At 45.9% G+C, this 18590-nt stretch overlaps 1 protein-coding gene across 2 annotated transcripts in view; it reads right to left on the reverse strand.

Annotated features, from left to right (window-relative positions):
- Nucleotides 1-18590, reverse strand: part of CCDC62 (coiled-coil domain containing 62) — a 50785-nt gene that overhangs the window by 8458 nt on the left and 23737 nt on the right. For both annotated transcript variants that reach the window (XM_044275717.1, XM_044275718.1), the window contains 4 exons: nt 18031-18132; nt 17353-17441; nt 16942-17030; nt 14576-14720 (listed from right to left, as the gene is read on the reverse strand). In XM_044275717.1, coding sequence (XP_044131652.1) covers nt 14576-14720; nt 16942-17030; nt 17353-17441; nt 18031-18132 — 425 coding nt within the window. The remainder of the gene's footprint in view (nt 1-14575; nt 14721-16941; nt 17031-17352; nt 17442-18030; nt 18133-18590) is intronic.

Below are 18590 nucleotides of genomic sequence, written 5' to 3' on the forward strand. Positions count from 1 at the left end.
CTATATCAACCAGCAAGGAGGGACTTGCAGCAATGCGGTGATGCAGGAGTCTGCGAAGATTCTACAGTGGGCAGAAGCCAATGTTCCGGTAATTTCGGCAGTCTACATTCCGGGAGTGGACAATTGGACAGCAGATTTTCTCAGCCGGACGACGGTAGACTCGGGGGAGTGGTCACTCCATCAGGAGGTGTTCGAGACTCTCAGTCGCCGGTGGGGTCACCCGGAAGTGGACTTGATGGCATCCAGGCTCAATCACAAGCTCCCGTACTTCTTGTCTCGCGCAAGAGACCCGGTGGCGTACGACGTGGACACTCTCGTGGCACCGTGGGACGGCTTCTCGTTCCTTTACGTGTTCCCACCCCTACCGCTCCTACCTCGGATTCTGCGCAGAATCAGGATGGAGGGCATCCAGACGATCCTGATCGCCCCAGACTGGACTAGACAAGCTTGGTACTCAGAGCTCATTCTTCTTCTGGGGGACGCTCCCTGTCCTCTTCCACTCAGGGCCGACCTGCTCTCACAAGGTCCAGTCTTCCATCAGAATGAGCACTTAGAGGATGGGTCTGCCTTCCAGACCTTGAGCCATAACTCTCGGCGAATAGATACCGCAAGAGCCGAGAAACAAGCAACCATCGTCCCAGCGTCTAGAGCCGCTTCGCAGAGATATTTCCCTGCCTGAGAAATCTGGAGTGCTAAGGACTGAAGGTCCGCGTGGGGGAAGGTCGGACGCTAGGTCTTGGTTCAAACAGAGAGCCCACTCCGAGACCGCCTTGGCTACCCATGCAGAGGCGAATATCCGACGTAAGGCCGAACCACTGGCTGCAAAGATCAACTTGGAGAGTGATTCTATGCAACAGTCTACTGGGTCCTGGAGAGAAGAGCCATCCGCCACTGGAATGGTCATGTTTTTAGCCAGACAGGCGACCGGTGGATCCACTTTCGGCGGAGAGGTCTGTTTTTGAATATAATCTCCTGAAAAGGGATAGAGTAGGTCCAGTCGCTTCAGAACAATGAAGCATAAACCTGGTTGTTCCCAAGCTTTTTCGATAACCACGGAAAAGTCGTTGTGTAAAGGGAAATACTTAGGTGTGTCTCGAACGGAGAAATTACACCCCCTGGTGGCTAGTGAAGGGAAGCTCCTCCTGAACCTGGAAGGTGTCACAAATAGCTGATATCAGGCTATCAACCATGGACGCAATCTGAGAAGAATGCTCCGGGTCTATTTCTGCGTCCGAATCCCCAATCTCACCCTCTGACAGTGCGTCACCTTAGAGGGAGGACGTCTGCTAATGGGAGCCAGGAGGAGGGGAGGATGAAGAGGCGTCAGAGGAGGAACGGTGGCCTGCTCTGGGACGCTTACTAGGAAGTCTGCCTCTGGTTTGTATGGCCTGCGGCAGTGTGGACTGCATCGGTGGCAGTTTCTCAACCAAACAACCCAGTAATGAAAGGGTGGAATGGGAGATTTTAGAGAGGTCTTCCACTGCCCGGGACAGGGACCTTGCCCAGTCGGGTTCCCCATAGCCAGGATGGTCTTGTGGCTCTGTGGGCTGCTGAAGAATAGGGGGATGGCTCTGTGCAGGCGCATGACATGCAGAGCATAGTGATAGTGACTGGCCATGAGGGAATTTTACTGAGCATGAAGGTGGTCCTGCAGGAAGCCTGAGGGGGGAGCATTGGCTGGGTCAGACATTGTGGCCTGTCTCTATGTTGGAGGGGGTAGCGATCTCCTACCAGAATATGGCAGTCCCAGGCCTGTGTCTCGCCCTGTAACGTTTGTCAGAAGGAAGAGGAAGCTGTGCTGAGTCAGGAGAATAAGCCCCGCCCCTCCAACTCTCGTGAATGAAGGCGGAGTGGGTGATTTGAATAGACCACGCCCACACCACGCTCCTTTCTACGTGGGGCGGCGCATGCGGCAGCCATTAATTGCGGCCGAGTAAAGAGATGATGGTGGCCGAATCTGTTTAACCCCCCCATAGAGTGGCCGCATGAAGGAGATGATAGCGCCTGTGGCGATGTGCGCCCTACTGTAACCGGTGCCGCTGAGTGATCTGCACCCGCACTGGAAGGGTGCCAAATAATGCTATCCTGTCTGGTGGGGAGGGGGGGATGAGGGAAGAGGCTCTCCCCTATCGCAAACGCGGCCATGCGATTGCGGCTACATAAAAATGCTGCCTGAGGTGGGATTAACCCCTGATGTCCCGGCGCTCGGCGCCCTGTAGCGCTTGTTAGGGAGGAGTGCTGGCCAGATGCTACCCCCTATAATGGGAAGGGAGACAGGGAGAGATATACTCACCTGGCTTCATCTGTGTTCTTCACCCTTGTAAATCCGAACCAGCAGGGCCACCACACGACCGCTGGCACCAGGCAGCAGGGGTCCGGGCAGAGAAGGGCTGGAGATTAGGTGGCCCTCTTGCTGGCGGGAAGCAGGGGAGCGAGGCTGCCCTGGTACGCTTTGTCTTCTTGGGGAGGCAGGGCGGTGGAATAAAAAATTTAAAAAAGCGCCACCCTGCAAAGCAGTGAGATCTGCCTCCTACGACACTAAGCTAAAAACTGATATGCTCTCTCCAGCCTTTCAGCCTAGTCTCGCCTCCTAGTGGCAGCAGCAAGATATACCCACGGTCCTGTGTTCCCCAATAATACCAGCGAGAAATTTGGTTTTATCTGTAAGTCTAACACTTCTGTCTTGGGATGTTAATCCACATCTTTACTGGAGTAATATGGACACAATTTTTGTGACTGGTGTGGTCATGTAAATAGACCACTGGAAAAAACTTCAGTTAAAACAACAATGTCACTACTGTCTGTAATATTTACAGGCATCTCACGTGCATGGGGACTGTCCAAATGTCACTGGCCCCAGCCATTGAGGGTAACAGGGGACTTACAAGCTAGTTCTTGAACCACTAAATACAAATGTTTTCCACCTGAGAGGACCAACTCTACAGGGGTCTGGAAGCCACTCAATACCACCTCCATGGTGCACACCCAGCTGAAGATTAAAGGGGTTGTCTCACTTCGGCAAATGGCATTTATCATGTAGACAAAATTAATACGAGAGACTTATATTGTGATTCTCCATATTGTTTCCTTAAAGGGATTCTGTCACCTCCCCTAAGCCAAAAAACGATTTTAAAGCAGCCATGAAGCACAGCTTACCTGGATTAGGCTGTGCTCTTTTATCTTGAAATCCGTCCAGCAGTTACTGCAAAAAACAACTTTGATTGATAAGGAAATGTGTCCTGAAGGTGCCCAGAGGGGCGTTTTTTTCTTCTTAGAGAGCCCAGTACCGCCCCTCTTTCAGTGCCCAGCCCGCCTTCCTTGTACTTTCTAACCGCCCCCAGCTTGCCACAGAGGGGGAGGAGAGGCTGTGGCAGTACAAGGAAGGCGGGCTGGGCACTGAAAGAGGGGCGGTACTGGGCTCTCTAAGAAGAAAAAAACGCCCCTCTGGGCACCTTCAGGACACATTTCCTTATCAATCAAAGTTGTTTTTTGCAGTAACTGCTGGACGGATTTCAAGATAAAAGAGCACAGCCTAATCCAGGTAAGCTGTGCTTCATGGCTGCTTTAAAATCGTTTTTTGGCTTAGGGGAGGTGACAGAATCCCTTTAACTGGCTGGATTCATTTTTCTATCACATTATACACTGCTTGTTTCCATGGTTACCAAGGTACTGACCTATGCGCACTCCCACGGTCCTGGACCACCAGAAAGGCTGGCACTTTTTCCTATAGTGTGCAAGCATGACTACAGATGCTGGATTGCGGGGTGGTCGTAACCCTTGAAAACGAACAGTGTATAATGTGATGGAAAAGTGAATCCAGCCAGTGAAGGAGGCAATATGGATAATAACAATACATTAGTAAGTGCTAAATGCAACAATTCTGTTTAAAGTAGCAAGCAATAGGACACTTATATGAAAGGTCATTTCTAGTGAAAACAAGAAGCAGCGGAGCTGAAGCCGATTTATGGAGCATATTACAACTTATTGTGTCACATGTGGAGGTAAAGGGCTCTCCAATTTCATGATAGTCCTGACCCATCCTTAGGATAGGTCATTAATAACAGATGGGCAGGGGTCTGACTTGAAGGAGTCACAGCACTCGTGGTAGTGCTGCGTCCTCATCAATGTTTACCTGCTTATCATCTACTTTGTAGTGGCGGTGCACTGTACATACAGCTTCCTCTCCCATTCACTTGTGCAGGTGAACACGGATGAGGACGCAGCACTCGCATGAGTGCCGTGCCTCTTCAAATAGCTGACCAGAGGGGGTGTTGGGAGTTCGAACCACACTGATCTGATACTGATGATCTGATCTGAGGAAAGGTCATCAATATCATGAAAATGGACAACCCCTTTAAACCCTTCACAAATTATGACGCACCTGTACGTCATGATGTGTGAAGGGATGTATTGAGAGGGCCATGGCTGTATCATATAGCCGGCACCCACTGCACTGACAGGACAGTGTCATTCAACCCCTCAGGTGCCGCGATCAATGCTGATCGCGGCACCTGTGAGTAAAGCCAGAGAGATGAGGCTCCCTCTGTGCAGTGAAATCGGTTGCCATGGCTTTCTCCATACTGAGCTAAAATAAAATAAAAAAGCACCAATAAGTTTAAATCACCCCTCTTTCCCACTTTTACATTTAAAAATATATAAACAATAAAAAATAAACATTATGTATCGCTGCATCCGAAAACGTCTGAACTATTAAGATATAATACAGTCATCGCCATGGGGGGGGGGGGGGGGATTAAACACACGCAATTCCTCGTTTTTTTGTCATCTTGTCCCCCTAAAAATTTAATAACAGTGATCAAAAAGATGTACATACCACAAAAATGTTACCAATAAAAAAAATACAATTCATTGTGCAAAAAAACAAGCCCTCATACAGCTCTGTAGACTATAATATAAAAAAAAAGTTATGGCTGTCAGAAAATGTGGAAAAATAAAGACCTTTGAAAGTAGTAAAACAAAAAAAAAACTATACAAGTTTGGTATCACTGCATTCGTATTGAGCCACAGAATAAGAATATCAGGTCATTTTTAGAGCACGGTAAACGCTGTAATGTCAAAATCCCCAAAACCTTGACAGAATACATTTTTTTTTATTCAATTTTGCCACACAAAGAATGTTTTTCCCGTGATCCAATACGAGATATGGTAAATTAAATGGCGGCAATAAAAAATGCATCTTGTGGGGCGTGGCCTGGCTGCTGAGCGAGTTGGCCGCATGTTAGAGGAGCTCCTGCACCGCAGCGACTATTCCGCAGCCAGCCCATAACCATCAGCTTCTGTGTGGCCGTTCTTCCTCCCACCGCCATCACTGCCGTCCCCTACAGCCATGGGAAAACCGAAGAAGTCCCTCCCGAAGCTACAGTACGGGTCAGTGGACTCTTTCTTCACAAGGGGGAGAGGGAAAGATGGCGCCGACCGCATGACGGAATCCCCGCCGGCATCCCCACTCAGCGCTCCGTCGCCCTCACCTGCAGTCCGCTCCCCGTCTCCACCGGACCATCTGGAGCTGACTCACCTCCTTCATGGCCCCCAGCCATCGCTCCCTCCGACTCCTGCAGACGTCGCAGATCCGGCACATGTTGGACAAGATGGCGCCCGATCCCCCTCAGTCAGCGCGGGCCTCTGCGAGTGGCCACAACTTAGAGGTTCCCAGCAGCTGAACCTGGACCTCGCCGAACCACATGCTGGGCAGGTCAGTGCCTTTGTTAGCAAGTCTCCTGTTGCTGAGCAGCCAGAAGACCCGTTCCAGAGTTTCCCTGCTTCTAATAATTTAGTCACTGAGGATTCTCTAAAGAATATGCTGCTGGCCTTAAAATCCTCTCTTAGCACTGATATGGGGAAGCTCATTAACCCCGTGCTCGCCAGAGTACAGACAGCTGAAAGAAAAATTACCCATATTGAAACAAAAATGGGCGAGTTTGCAGCGTCCCAAAACGAGCTTATTGACGCTCATAATGAAATGGCGGATCAGATTGAAGCCATTAATTTAAAGATTGCTGACATGGAAGATCGCTCCAGGCGCAATAACATTAAATTTAGAGGCATCCCTGAAGAGGTGACCCCAGAGGACTTGCAACCATACTTGAAAGGCCTCATGAAAGTGCTCCTGCCTCAGATTCCGGGTCCAGACATGATTATAGATCGAGCTCACAGGATTCCAAAGCCCTCTCATCTAGGGTCCCATATCCCGCGTGACACCCTGGCTCGCATCCACTTTTTTCATACCAAGGAAGCCATGATGTCAGTGGCGCGAAGAAAGCATCCACTCCCAGCGCCGTATGAAACGGTGAAGCTTTTTACGGACTTGTCCCGATTTACGCTCCGCCGTCGCAGAGAATTAATACCTATAACTATGGCTCTTCAGGACAGTGATGTCCCCTACAAGTGGGGATACCCCCTGAAAATTCTTATTCGCAGGAACGGGCAAGTCCATGCGATCAAAAATCTGGATGAGGGGAAACATCTCCTCCAGCTCTGGGGTATCCCTTTATCTGCTAAGTCCACTGGAGATAATCCCCCTGTCTCATTATAACCTTATTCATTCTTCATAGGGACTGCGACGGCCCCTCCATTTGATATATAGCACTCCTGACAGGAATGGACACTTTGAATGTATGGAACCCACCGGATGACGGAACCAACACGGCATTTGGACTCTAATAAAGGGCTATTTTCTGTTGCTCACACAGAACCGGTGCGATCTCCTACCTCCTTCTACTTGTTCTCTACCTCGCCAGCCCTGGCAGTGGACTTTCGCCCCTAGTTTGTCTAGGTGACTGGTTAGTCGCCTCCCATCCTATCCCGTCCTAACCCTCTTTCCTTCCTCCCTTTGTCGTCTAACCCTTCCTTCTCTGTCTAGGAAAGTTGTTTTTACATCTGTCATTTTAAGGAATATTTGTCTGATTTTATAGTTCCATTTTGTATTGCACTGAGCTGAAGTTGTATCTCCGTTGCTTTCCTAATATATAGGTGTCCTGCACTGGGTAGAGATGGGTCTCAAGATTATGAGCTTCAATGTCAAAGGCCTCAACTGTCCTCAAAAGCGTACCTATCTCTGGTCTGAAGCATTGGCTTCTCATGCCGATGTGCTGTGCATTCAGGAATCCCACCTACTCCAAGCAGACGCCTTTCGAATACATCATCGCCTCTTTTCAAACGTCTTTCACTCACACTTCTCCAGGAAAAAACGAGGTACTTTTATTGCAGTTAAAAACACAGTAGCTTTCACCCTAATTGCCTCCAAGACAGCCCCTTCTGGCCGATATGTGATCTTAGTGTGCTCCATCAATAATATAGTGTACACTCTCGTCAATATATATGCCCCTAATTCACATCAGTTGGCGTTCCTACATAAAGTCTTGCGCCAAGTTCACTCACTTAAGCAAGGTAAACTGATTATCTGTGGAGACTTTAATTCGGTCCTGCAACCTACCGTGGATTCTTCCTCCCCCTCCCGTAGAACAGATGTGGGTATAGCCCCCTTTTTGCAGTCAGAGGGATTGTATGATGTGTGGAGGGCCCAACATAGCCTGGAGAGAGACTATACCTTTTTCTCGGTCCCGCATCTCTCCTATTCCAGGATAGACCTTTTTATGGTAGACCATACCTCCCTACTTCATACTACTTCCTCAGAGATAGGCTTGATAAAGTGGTCTGACCATGCCCCCATCACTATCACTCTTGAAGAACAGTACCAATCCCACAGGGCCCCAGTGTGGAGAAACAACACTTTTCTTTTTAATAACCCTAAATACATTGAGGAATTGTCTGCCCATCTCTCAGAGTTCTTTCAGTTCAACGTTGGCTCTGTCTCGAGTGACTTTGTTTTATGGCAGGCCCATAAAGCCTTCATGAGAGGCTCCCTAATTAAATTGAATATTAACTTAAAGAAACACAGGGAGAGGGAGATAGCGTTGATCTTGAAAGAAATAGAGGATCTGGAAACTACCAACAAGTTATCCCCCACTCTACACGGCTCTAATTCCCTCCGAGTAGCGCGGAATAAATTGAGTGCTCTATTGATGCAAAACTATCATAAATCTCTTCTTAGACTGAAAGCAAAGTTCTACGCTCAGGGAAATAAGGCCGGCCGTCTCTTGGCCCAGCAGCTTAAAAAGCAACAAGCCAAATCCAAAATCCCATACTTACTTCACCCGGTTACAAAGGCGAAATTGATGGACCCAAGAGACATAGCCGATCAATTCAAACAATACTATCAAACCCTGTACAATTTAAAAGACCATACCCCTCTGCCGCAAGATTACCCGACACTGGTGGCGGACTTCCTTTCCAAAGCGTCCTTGCCCACTCTAAACGAAGCGCAACTTCTATCTCTCAACTCCCCTGTTTCCTCCCAAGAATTGACCAAAATAGTCATGTCATTACCCCAGGGTAAATCCCCGGGCCCCGACGGGTTGTCGAACGAATATTATTGTCATTTTTTACCCGCCCTTCTCCCTCACCTACTAAGTCTGTTTAATAGGGTAATGGCGGGTGACCCATTCCCGGCGGACATGTTGGAAGCTTTAGTGGTCACAATTCCTAAACCAGGCAAATCCCCTGATGTGCCCCAGAATTTCAGACCGATCTCCCTGTTAAATTCTGACATAAAACTTTTTGCCAAGCTCATTGCAAGCAGGCTCTCTCCCCTGATCCCTTCCTTGATCCATCCGGACCAGGCCGGCTTCGTGGCGGGAAGACAGGCTTCCGACAATACCAGACGCATTGTAGATTTGGTTAACTTTGCGGAGGTGCATTCTCTTCCAATGCTTGCAGTGACCTTGGACGCCGAAAAAGCGTTTGATCGCTTACATTGGGATTACGCTTTTTCCACTCTACGAGGGATGGGGTTCTCAGGTCCGATTATTCATGCCATCTCCAGTCTGTACTCGCACCCCTCGGCGAGAGTGTGGGTTAATGGAATCCTGTCGGATCCGTTCATAATCACTAACGGGTCGAGACAGGGCTGTCCGTTGTCGCCGCTTCTATTTATTTTGGCATTGGAGCCACTGGCACAACACATCAGAAACCTGCCCACTATCTCTGGGATTGTAGTTGGCAATAGAGCCCACACAATTACCCTATACGCTGATGACATCATTCTCACGTTGACAAACCCCTCACAATCCCTCTCGGCCACATTCGATGTGATCTCTCACTATAGCTCCCTCTCGTATTACAAGATTAATAGCTCGAAATCTCAGGCCCTTCCTATCAACATTTCACCTGCAGATTTAGCCACTCTGAAAGCTTCCCACGACCTGGACTGGCAGTGTTCAGAGATTCCCTATTTAGGAATCAAGGTCACCTCGCCCTGTTCTTTATTATACACACAGAACTATGTCCCCCTTCTCAATACCTTGTCTACGGACTTCGCGAGCTTCTCTATGCAGACAATCTCTTGGGTGGGTAGGATTGCATCGTTCCAGATGATGACCTTGCCTAAGCTGATTTATATCTTTCGGGCCCTTCCAATCCCGATCCCAGCTGCATTTTTTCAGAAAGCCCAGGCATTATTGGGCAAGTACATATGGGGAGGTTCTAAGCCTAGGATAGCTCGCGAACTCTTGACCAGAAGGAGACGCGCTGGTGGAGTGGGTCTCCCAAACATTAGAGATTATTTTATAGCAATCGGCCTTTCCTTTGCTAGGGAATGGTGGGCGTCGAGTAATGAAAAAGCGTGGCAACAGATTGAGAGCCATGCGTTGAAACACGTTCCGGTTAGGGATTACTTAATCCACCTGTTGTGGGGTCCTGCTTCCCTCGCACCCACTCTGCTCACAATATCGCATGTGGGAGCCCTGTGGACCACCATACATAAGGCATCGAAAGATGATTCATCCCAGCTCTTCAAAATAGCCTCCACACGGGCTATTGAGTTGTCCATATCCGACATTAACTTAGCGCCTTGGCGAGATAAAGGGGCCATCACTATTTCCCAACTGATAGCTGACCACTCAATTCTCCCGTTTCCTACCATTCAAAGTGCTTTTGCATTACCTCACTCTGAAATTTTCACATATTTAAGAATACGTCACTTCCTTTCAAAGACCCTTCAATCCCCTCCACAGATCAACTCATCCGTGATGCGATTATTCCAGTTTCCCTCCTTGTTCAGAAAACACTCCACAAGATCACTTTATGACATACTGGGGGATAAAGCTTCTTTTGTTAAATCCCCTCCTGTCCTCAGATGGGAAAGGGATCTAAATAGGACCTTTTCAGAGGACTCATGGACTGATGCTATTGGATTTGTAGCTTCAAATTTCAAGTGTGTCACTCACTATGAGGCAGGTCTAAAAACCATCCTACATTGGTACTTTACCCCCCAGAGACTTCATATAATTTATCCTTCTACATCGCCATACTGTTGGAGAAACTGTGGAGGAGGCGGATCCTTACTCCATGTCCTATGGTCATGTCCCATCCTAAACGACTATTGGAAGTCAGTCTTCCGTTTGGTTTCAAATTTAGCGAGGCGGAAAATAGACCCATCCCCTGAGTTGGCCTTGTTGTTCATTGGGATTAAGGAAATACCGCTCCCGAATAGACACATTGTAGGCCATGTTTTGCTCAGCGCCAAATTGGTAGTTACCCGGCACTGGAAAAGTCAGATCCCTCCTTCGATTTTCGAAGTTATACAAGAGATTAATCAGACTTGCAGGTATGAACATTCATTACCCCCATCAACCATACCCATTAAATTGAGACAGGCGACTTGGAGTGAGTGGATCAGTAGTCCCTTCTACTCCCCTTGAGGAGGGAGTCCGGGATACAGGCGGAAGCAGCGGAGATACAGCTGAAATACGATACGGGTATTTCTTAACCCTTCCTTATGTGTGTTCCTCCCCCATCCCTCCGTTATTTCCTCTTCCCTAGAGGAGGCCTTACCCTAGGTTGCTCTGTGGTAATCCACAGCTCTTGGTTTGATCTGTTTATACTGTTGGTGTATACGGCGGCATGGCCTATGCTGCGGAATGTGGATAACACCTGTAGGTGTTTTGGCGTTACACCTGGGTTACTGCTGATATGTACGGTTATGGTGTATTGTGCATTATTGTGTGGCAGTGGCTGCGCCCACTGATGTATTGTCATAACGCACCTTCTCATCTGACTACTGTGATGGTGTCTATGTCCGAATACTTCTTTGTTTTATTGATAAAATAAAAAACTATTGAAACTAAAAAATGCATCTTGTCCCGCAAACAAAAAGCCCTCATATAGCTATGTAAACAGAAAAATAAAAACGTATGGTTATTGGAACGTGGGCAGGAAACCTTTGTAAAAAAAGATTTTTTTTAAATGACACTAATTTATTTATTTGTACCCTTCTCCTGACTGATACCTTTTAACAATGAGATCCCTTCAGGAAAGACCAACTAGAGCAGCAGAACTTTATTTGGGGTTAATCAGAGGCACTTTAAATAAAAGCAGGTGTATGCTGACTCCTATTTAACATGATTTTGAATGCGATTGCTTAATTCTGAACACTGCTACATCCCCAGTTATAAGAGGGTGTGCACACTTATGCAACCACATTATTTTAGGTTTTTTTTTCTTCCCTCCACCTACAAGATTTCAGTTTGTTTTTCAATTGAGTGGTACAGTTTATAGGTCACATTAAAGGTGGAAAAAGTTCTGAAATAATTTATCTTTGCCACTTTTTTTTTTTTTTTTTTTTTTTACAGCACAGACTTGACATTCTAACAGGGGTGTGTAGACTTTTTATATCCACTGTATATATATATATATATATATTATATATATATACACACATACACACACACACACACATACAGTACAGACCAAAAGTTTGGACACACCTTCTCATTCAAAGAGTTTTCTTTATTTTCATGACTATGAAAATTGTAGATTCACACTGAAGGCATCAAAACTATGAATTAACACATGTGGAATTATATACATAACAAAAAAGTGTTTAACAACTGAAAATGTCATATTCTAGGTTCTTCAAAGTAGCCACCTTTTGCTTTGATTACTGCTTTGCACACTCTTGGCATTCTCTTGATGAGCTTCAAGAGGTAGTCACCTGAAATGGTCTTCCAACAGTCTTGAAGGAGTTCCCAGAGATGCTTAGCACTTGTTGGCCCTTTTGCCTTCACTCTGCAGTCCAGCTCACCCCAAACCATCTCGATTGGGTTCAGGTCCGGTGACTGTGGAGGCCAGGTCATCTGGCGCAGCACCCCATCACTCTCCTTCATGGTCAAATAGCCCTTACACAGCCTGGAGGTGTGTTTGGGGTCATTGTCCTGTTGAAAAATAAATGATGGTCCAACTAAACGCAAACCGGATGGAATAGCATGCCGCTGCAAGATGCTGTGGTAGCCATGCTGGTTCAGTATGCCTTCAATTTTGAATAAATCCCCAACAGTGTCACCAGCAAAGCACCCCCACACCATCACACCTCCTCCTCCATGCTTCACGGTGGAAACCAGGCATGTAGAGTTCACCTTTTCTGCGTCGCACAAAGACACAGTGGTTGGAACCAAAGATCTCAAATTTGGACTCATCAGACCAAAGCCCAGATTTCCACTGGTCTAATGTCCATTCCTTGTGTTCTTTAGCCCAAACAAGTCTCTTCTGCTTGTTGCCTGTCCTTAGCAGTGGTTTCCTAGCAGATATTCTACCACGAAGGCCTGATTCACAGTCTCCTCTTAACAGTTGTTCTAGAGATGTGTCTGCTGCTAGAACTCTGTGTGGCATTGACCTGGTCTCTAATCTGAGCTGCTGTTAACCTGCGATTTCTGAGGCTGGTGACTCGGATGAACTTATCCTCCGCAGCAGAGGTGACTCTTGGTCTTCCATTCCTGGGTCGGTCCGCATGTGAGCCAGTTTCATTGTAGTGCTTGATGGTTTTTGTGACTGCACTTGGGGGCACTTTTAAAGTTTTCCCAATTTTTCGGACTGACTGACCTTCATTTCTTAAAGTAATGATGACCACTCGTTTTTCTTAACTTAGCTGCTTTTTTCTTGCCATAATACAAATTCTAACAGTCTATTCAGTAGGACTATCAGCTGTGTATCCACCTGACTTCTCCACAACGCAACTGATGGTCCCAACCCCATTTATAAGGCAAGAAATCCAACTTATTAAACCTGACAGGGCACACCTGTGAAGTGAAAACCATTTCAGGTGACTACCTCTTGAAGCTCATCAAGAGAATGCCAAGAGTGTGCAAAGCAGTAATCAAAGCAAAAGGTGGCTACTTTGAAGAACCTAGAATATGACACATTTTCAGTTGTTTCACACACACACACACACACACACACACTGTGCTAATGTGAACAGAAAAAATGTATGGTAAAGTCCTGGAAGAGGTGTATATATCTCACCCAGGTAAGTAAGATCCACACTGGTGCTGGCTTCAGCAAACATAGTTGCTGAAGCTATTTTCTTTAGTAATTCATGGGCTGGATTTTATTGGACTTTGGAAGGTAGGTTTGGTAGTTGGATCTCCCCAGTCCACCCCAACAGGCGTGTTTTCCCCTAGCCTAAGGGCTCTCCAGCAGGGATCGTTAAGGGGAAATAAAACACGTCCCAGGCTGTCAGTCTGGTGGAGTGTTGTCTGGAGACAAGTCCAGGAGGCTGGCTGCCGTCCTGACTAAGAAAAGCCTGATGTTCAGTGTGGCCTGATGTTCAGTGTGACCTGTGTTTAATAGGTATGGCAGATACTGACCTGTATTAGTTAGTGCTCAAACGAGCAGGATTTGTTTTGCAGTTTTTGCCGGAAATGTAAATTTATTTTGCTGTTTGTACCACAATAAAGTGGAACCTTATCTGAACTTTATCCTGTTGATATATATACATAATAATTTATCAAACTGGTGTAAAGTAGAACTGGCTTAGTTGCCCAGAGCCACCAATCAGATTCCACCTTTCATTTTTCACACCTTCATTGGAAAATGAAAGGAGGAATCTGATTGGTTGCTATGGGCAACTAAGCCAGTTTTACTTTATGCTAGTTTTGATAAATCTTCCCCCACTATGTACTTCTATGTGTACATAGCATTGTGTGTCGTTACACTATACTAATCTGTGTGGGAAAAGTGACCGCTCACTGTGCGGACTGCACACAATACTGTATTCAGAAGAGAGTGCATGCTGCGACCATGTGAGAGCTGTCAGTAAATCTAATAACGCCATTGTTCTGACTGTAGATATCTGCACTAACGTTATCAGCAGAAATATCTATTGTGTCTACAAATACTGGACTTTCTACAGAATGGAAAGAGAGAAATAAATCTGCTGATTACAGGCTGTAGCATACAAGCAGTCTGCATGTGTAACAGGATGTGGGGGCGGGGCAGCAGAGCTTGTGCTGGTGCATGTGAAATCAACAGGAACGCCCGCAGAGCCTCACAGGAGATGACAACAGTGAGTAAAACTCATATCAGAGCATTTCTGAGGGCATGTGAAGCAAAGATGATACCAATAAACAAACAAGTGCAATTTTATTATGTGCTGCGTTACGGTAACATATGGGGTTATTGATTTTTAATGCACAAAGGTGTCCATAGCGTTTAAAGCACTAACCTGGCATCTGAGAGGTTCTGAGTATGTAAGGGTTGACTGCATTAAGGGCATATTCAGGTCTTCCATGCAAAGAGGTGGGCTCTGAAGGTCCGCTACTAATCCATCATTCTCAGCAGAATCCAAAATGATATCTGATGGATTACAACTAGAAACAGAAAGTGGACACATGACATTAATGTTAGAGCTGCAGAACTTGCTGATAATGACACATTTATATGAGAAAAATGCACGGATTATTACATAAAGAAAAGTTGATCAACTACTAGATATACTGACTTACTACTTTGTGAAATACAATCAAACATTATGAGGGGTATTTATCAGTGTCTATGACAAATTATGCCGCATGCGATATTTGCACAATGATTTGTGACTTCTCACTTCTCTCGCTACTTTTAAAAAAAAGTAGACCTGGCTTAGCGGGAGGGGGCATGGCTTCCCACAGCCCAACAGATGTTCTTCATTCACACCAGAAACTGTCGTAAATGATAGTAGAAATCTATGCTGGTTCATAGCTGGTGTAGATTTGTAAGCCTGTCGCACGGACTGCCTGAAATCGCACCAAATTTATGAAGAGGCCTGTGTCGTGTCTTAATAAATTTGTCGCATTCTGTTCTAACAGACTTGATACCAAGGCTGGAGTTTGCAAGTTTCACATGAGCACAGTATGGGTGCATTTTTGTACCCATATTATGGATAAGTTTTTGCCGTCCAACCTACTGACTCAAACGCACAGTATCATACAGATCTAAGATTCTCTGAATTCAATTCTGTAGACACGCAGTGGGGCCCAGACAATGGTGCATAGTATGAGTGCAAAAATGTGGCTGTAGACACTCGTGTGAAACTGATTCTCACACATTTTTCTGTATTTTATTTTATTTTTGCAGTGTTTTTGTTGATACTTTTAATAGCTTTTTTTGTGTTTAGGAAAAAGACACTTACTTTAAAGCAGGCATACTCAACCTGCGGCTCTTAAGCTGTTGTAAAACTACAACTCTCACAATGCCCTGCTGTAGGCTGATAGCTGTAGGCTGTTCAGGCATGCTGGGAGTTGTAGTTTTGCAACAGCTGGAGGGCCGCAGGTTGAGCATGCCTGATTTAAAGCATACATGAAATTACGGAAAAGTCTACAAACACAAAGGAGAATTTATCAAAGTTTCTACTTCCATTTTCAGGCACAGAAAAGTCTCCAACTTGTGCACAAAAATTAAAACAGTAAGCTCAATACTTTTCTAAAAGTGACAAATTTATAGGGGCAGTTTACCCCTGGTGGCCTTTCGGGCAGAAACACTAATATGGCCAGACCTGGGCCAGCGGGAATCATACTTACCTGCACCCTGCTGCTGGGTTCCAGCTCCTTCACTCCCCTGCCACTGCTTTCTGGTCTTCCCTCCTTAACATCTGGTTTGAAATGGGTCACGTGGCCACTACAGCAGCGACGTGCCCACCATGTGTCATGTTAAGTGCAGCCAGTCATGTGACCAAATGTTGACACAAGGAGACTGGAAAGCTGCAGTGCCAGAGAAGCAGTAAAGGCACGGGAACAGGTATGTATGATGCCCTCTGCAGCTCCATCCACGTTGCGGTCATATGTCCAAAAGGCCTTCGGGGATGAACAACCCCTTAGACGTTACCTGGCGTTTGGACCTCCTAAAATGCATCTAAATTATTAAGAGGCATCAGTTTTAGGCCTCCTGCACAAGAACGTGTGGGCTACGTGGCTGTATTGCAGACCGCATTTGCGGATACGCAATACAGTGGCACTGTTCTGTTCCGTGTCCATTCCGCATCACGGATGCAGACCCATTCACTTCAATGGGTCCACAAATCCAGAGATGCGGAACGGAAGCACGGAACGGAACCCTACGGAGTGCTTCCGTGGGGTTTTTTCCCGTATCTCCGTTCTGCAAAAAGTCAAAATGTGTCCTATCTTTTTGCGGAACGGCCGAATCGCAGACCCATTAAAGTGAATGGGTCCGCGATCCGCTGCGGCTGCCCCATGGACGCTGTTCGTGCATTGCGGCCTGCAATTTGCGGGCGACAGCACGACCACGGGGCGCACACATTCGTGTGCAGGAGGCCTTAGTAAATTCCCCCACATCCTCTTTGTGGTTCTTAAGCTGGTGTATTTTGGGTTTGTTTAAAAAAAAATATATATATATATATATAAAATTTTGTTTTAAAAAATACAGCACATTCTTGGCATTCATTTCTTGCGATTTTCTCAAAGGCATCTCTATAGGACTTACAAACACCAGAAAAAATGCAAGTTACAGATGTATTAAAACAAGTGTATGTGTGAAGGAGGCCTTGTGGTTACTATTTTTGATACACTGGGAAATCTCATGGGTATTAACAGTTACCTCACATCCACTTGCTTATGTGCTTTGTCGCAGTAACTCTCCAAAGATAGGTGAAGAAACTGCAGTTCATGCTGCTGCTTCATGTATATCTGTTATAAGGCACCAACAAGTGACATATTATAGTATATCTGTTATAAGGCACCAACAAGTGACATATTTTATATATTACATCAAGGTTCAGCAACCTCCGTCCCTCCAGCTGTTCTGAAACTACAACTCCCAGAATGCTCTATTCACTTCTACGGGAGTAGAACAACAACTGAGTATGTTTGTATGCTGAGAGTTGTAGTTTCACTGCACTATAAATATGTATTTGTACTTGAGAATGTCGAAGGAAACCTGATACTACTAATAAATAAATGTTCTGTAATCATTTCAAAACATCCACAGGGTGTTACCATCAATGTCTACCTGTCGTAGGTTCTGCAGTTCTCTGTCTGTCCGGTATTGCTTTGATTTTGCTAGTTGAAGTAGTTGATCTTTACGTTTCTCTCTTTCAGCTGTAACAAAGAATTCACATGTGATGTAAATACGACTCCAGTAAGGGTGTTACATGTGCATTAGCACCCGCGGGTACCGCCACCTATTCAAGTTTCCTGCTGCAGTTTTGGGATTCAAACCAGGAGAGAATAAAAAAATAAAAGAGCAGCAGTTGTATCTGTCCTTAATACTTTCTCTGCTTTTATGATTCACTCTTGATTTTGGCTTCCATAACTGCATTAGCATCATGCACACGACCATGTGCCGACCGGGCCCATATTGCATCTTGCTAACAGCGGGTTTGCAAAATACAGGCCCCGGCTGATTTTGCACTGCATCACGGATGAGAACTCATTCAAGCAATCCTGAAGGTGCGGTGCGGAACGGAGGCACGGAATCCCACGAAAGCACTCCGTAGTGTCTCTATTTTTTGCAGTGCGAATGGGTCACGGACCCATTCAAGTTGAATGGGTCTGCACCCGTCTGTGGCAGCCGCACGGATGATGCCCGTGCATTGGGGACTGCAAATTAGTTTGCCAGTTGACACATCTGAACAAGCTAAATAATACTACATAAGCTGAATATGCTAAATAATGAAATAGTACTCACCAGCAAAGACCAGCTCAGCCTGCAGATAAGCACCTTCCTGTTTTAGATGAATTCTCTCTTCCCTCTGCTCATTGTTTTCCACAGTCTTTTGGCTGAGATCATCTTAAATAATACAAAACCGTGCACTGATGAACACTAGCTTAAAACAAATGCTTTTTGACACCTCAGTAAAACTGATATATGGATGACAAAGTAGGTGGCTATACACGTCAGATAGCTGTCGGCTGAATGTTATCCTTTCTAACCCCTGATTCCAAGGGGAAAAACCTGCTGCAAAACACCACTGGATGCAGGTTATCTCCCTTGAGGACTCAAGGATCAGGCATGCTGGAGTTCAACAGCAGCCATTAGGCTAGAATACGGTATAAATCAGCGTCCAATACATTTTTTTTTTGCAGAAGCATGTAATACATAAACATATTTCCTATTATATGAACAATATTTCCCACGGAAAGTCCACAACTTATGTGTCTAGTGCCCAATCTATGGAATAATTTATGTGCCACTAGTATGGCATTAGGCGGTTTGCTCTGTAGCGCATAGTTTATTTCAGAAATGTA

The sequence above is a fragment of the Bufo gargarizans genome, chromosome 1 (genome assembly GCF_014858855.1).
Source record: "Bufo gargarizans isolate SCDJY-AF-19 chromosome 1, ASM1485885v1, whole genome shotgun sequence".
In the NCBI taxonomy this organism is placed as follows: Eukaryota; Metazoa; Chordata; class Amphibia; order Anura; family Bufonidae; genus Bufo; species Bufo gargarizans.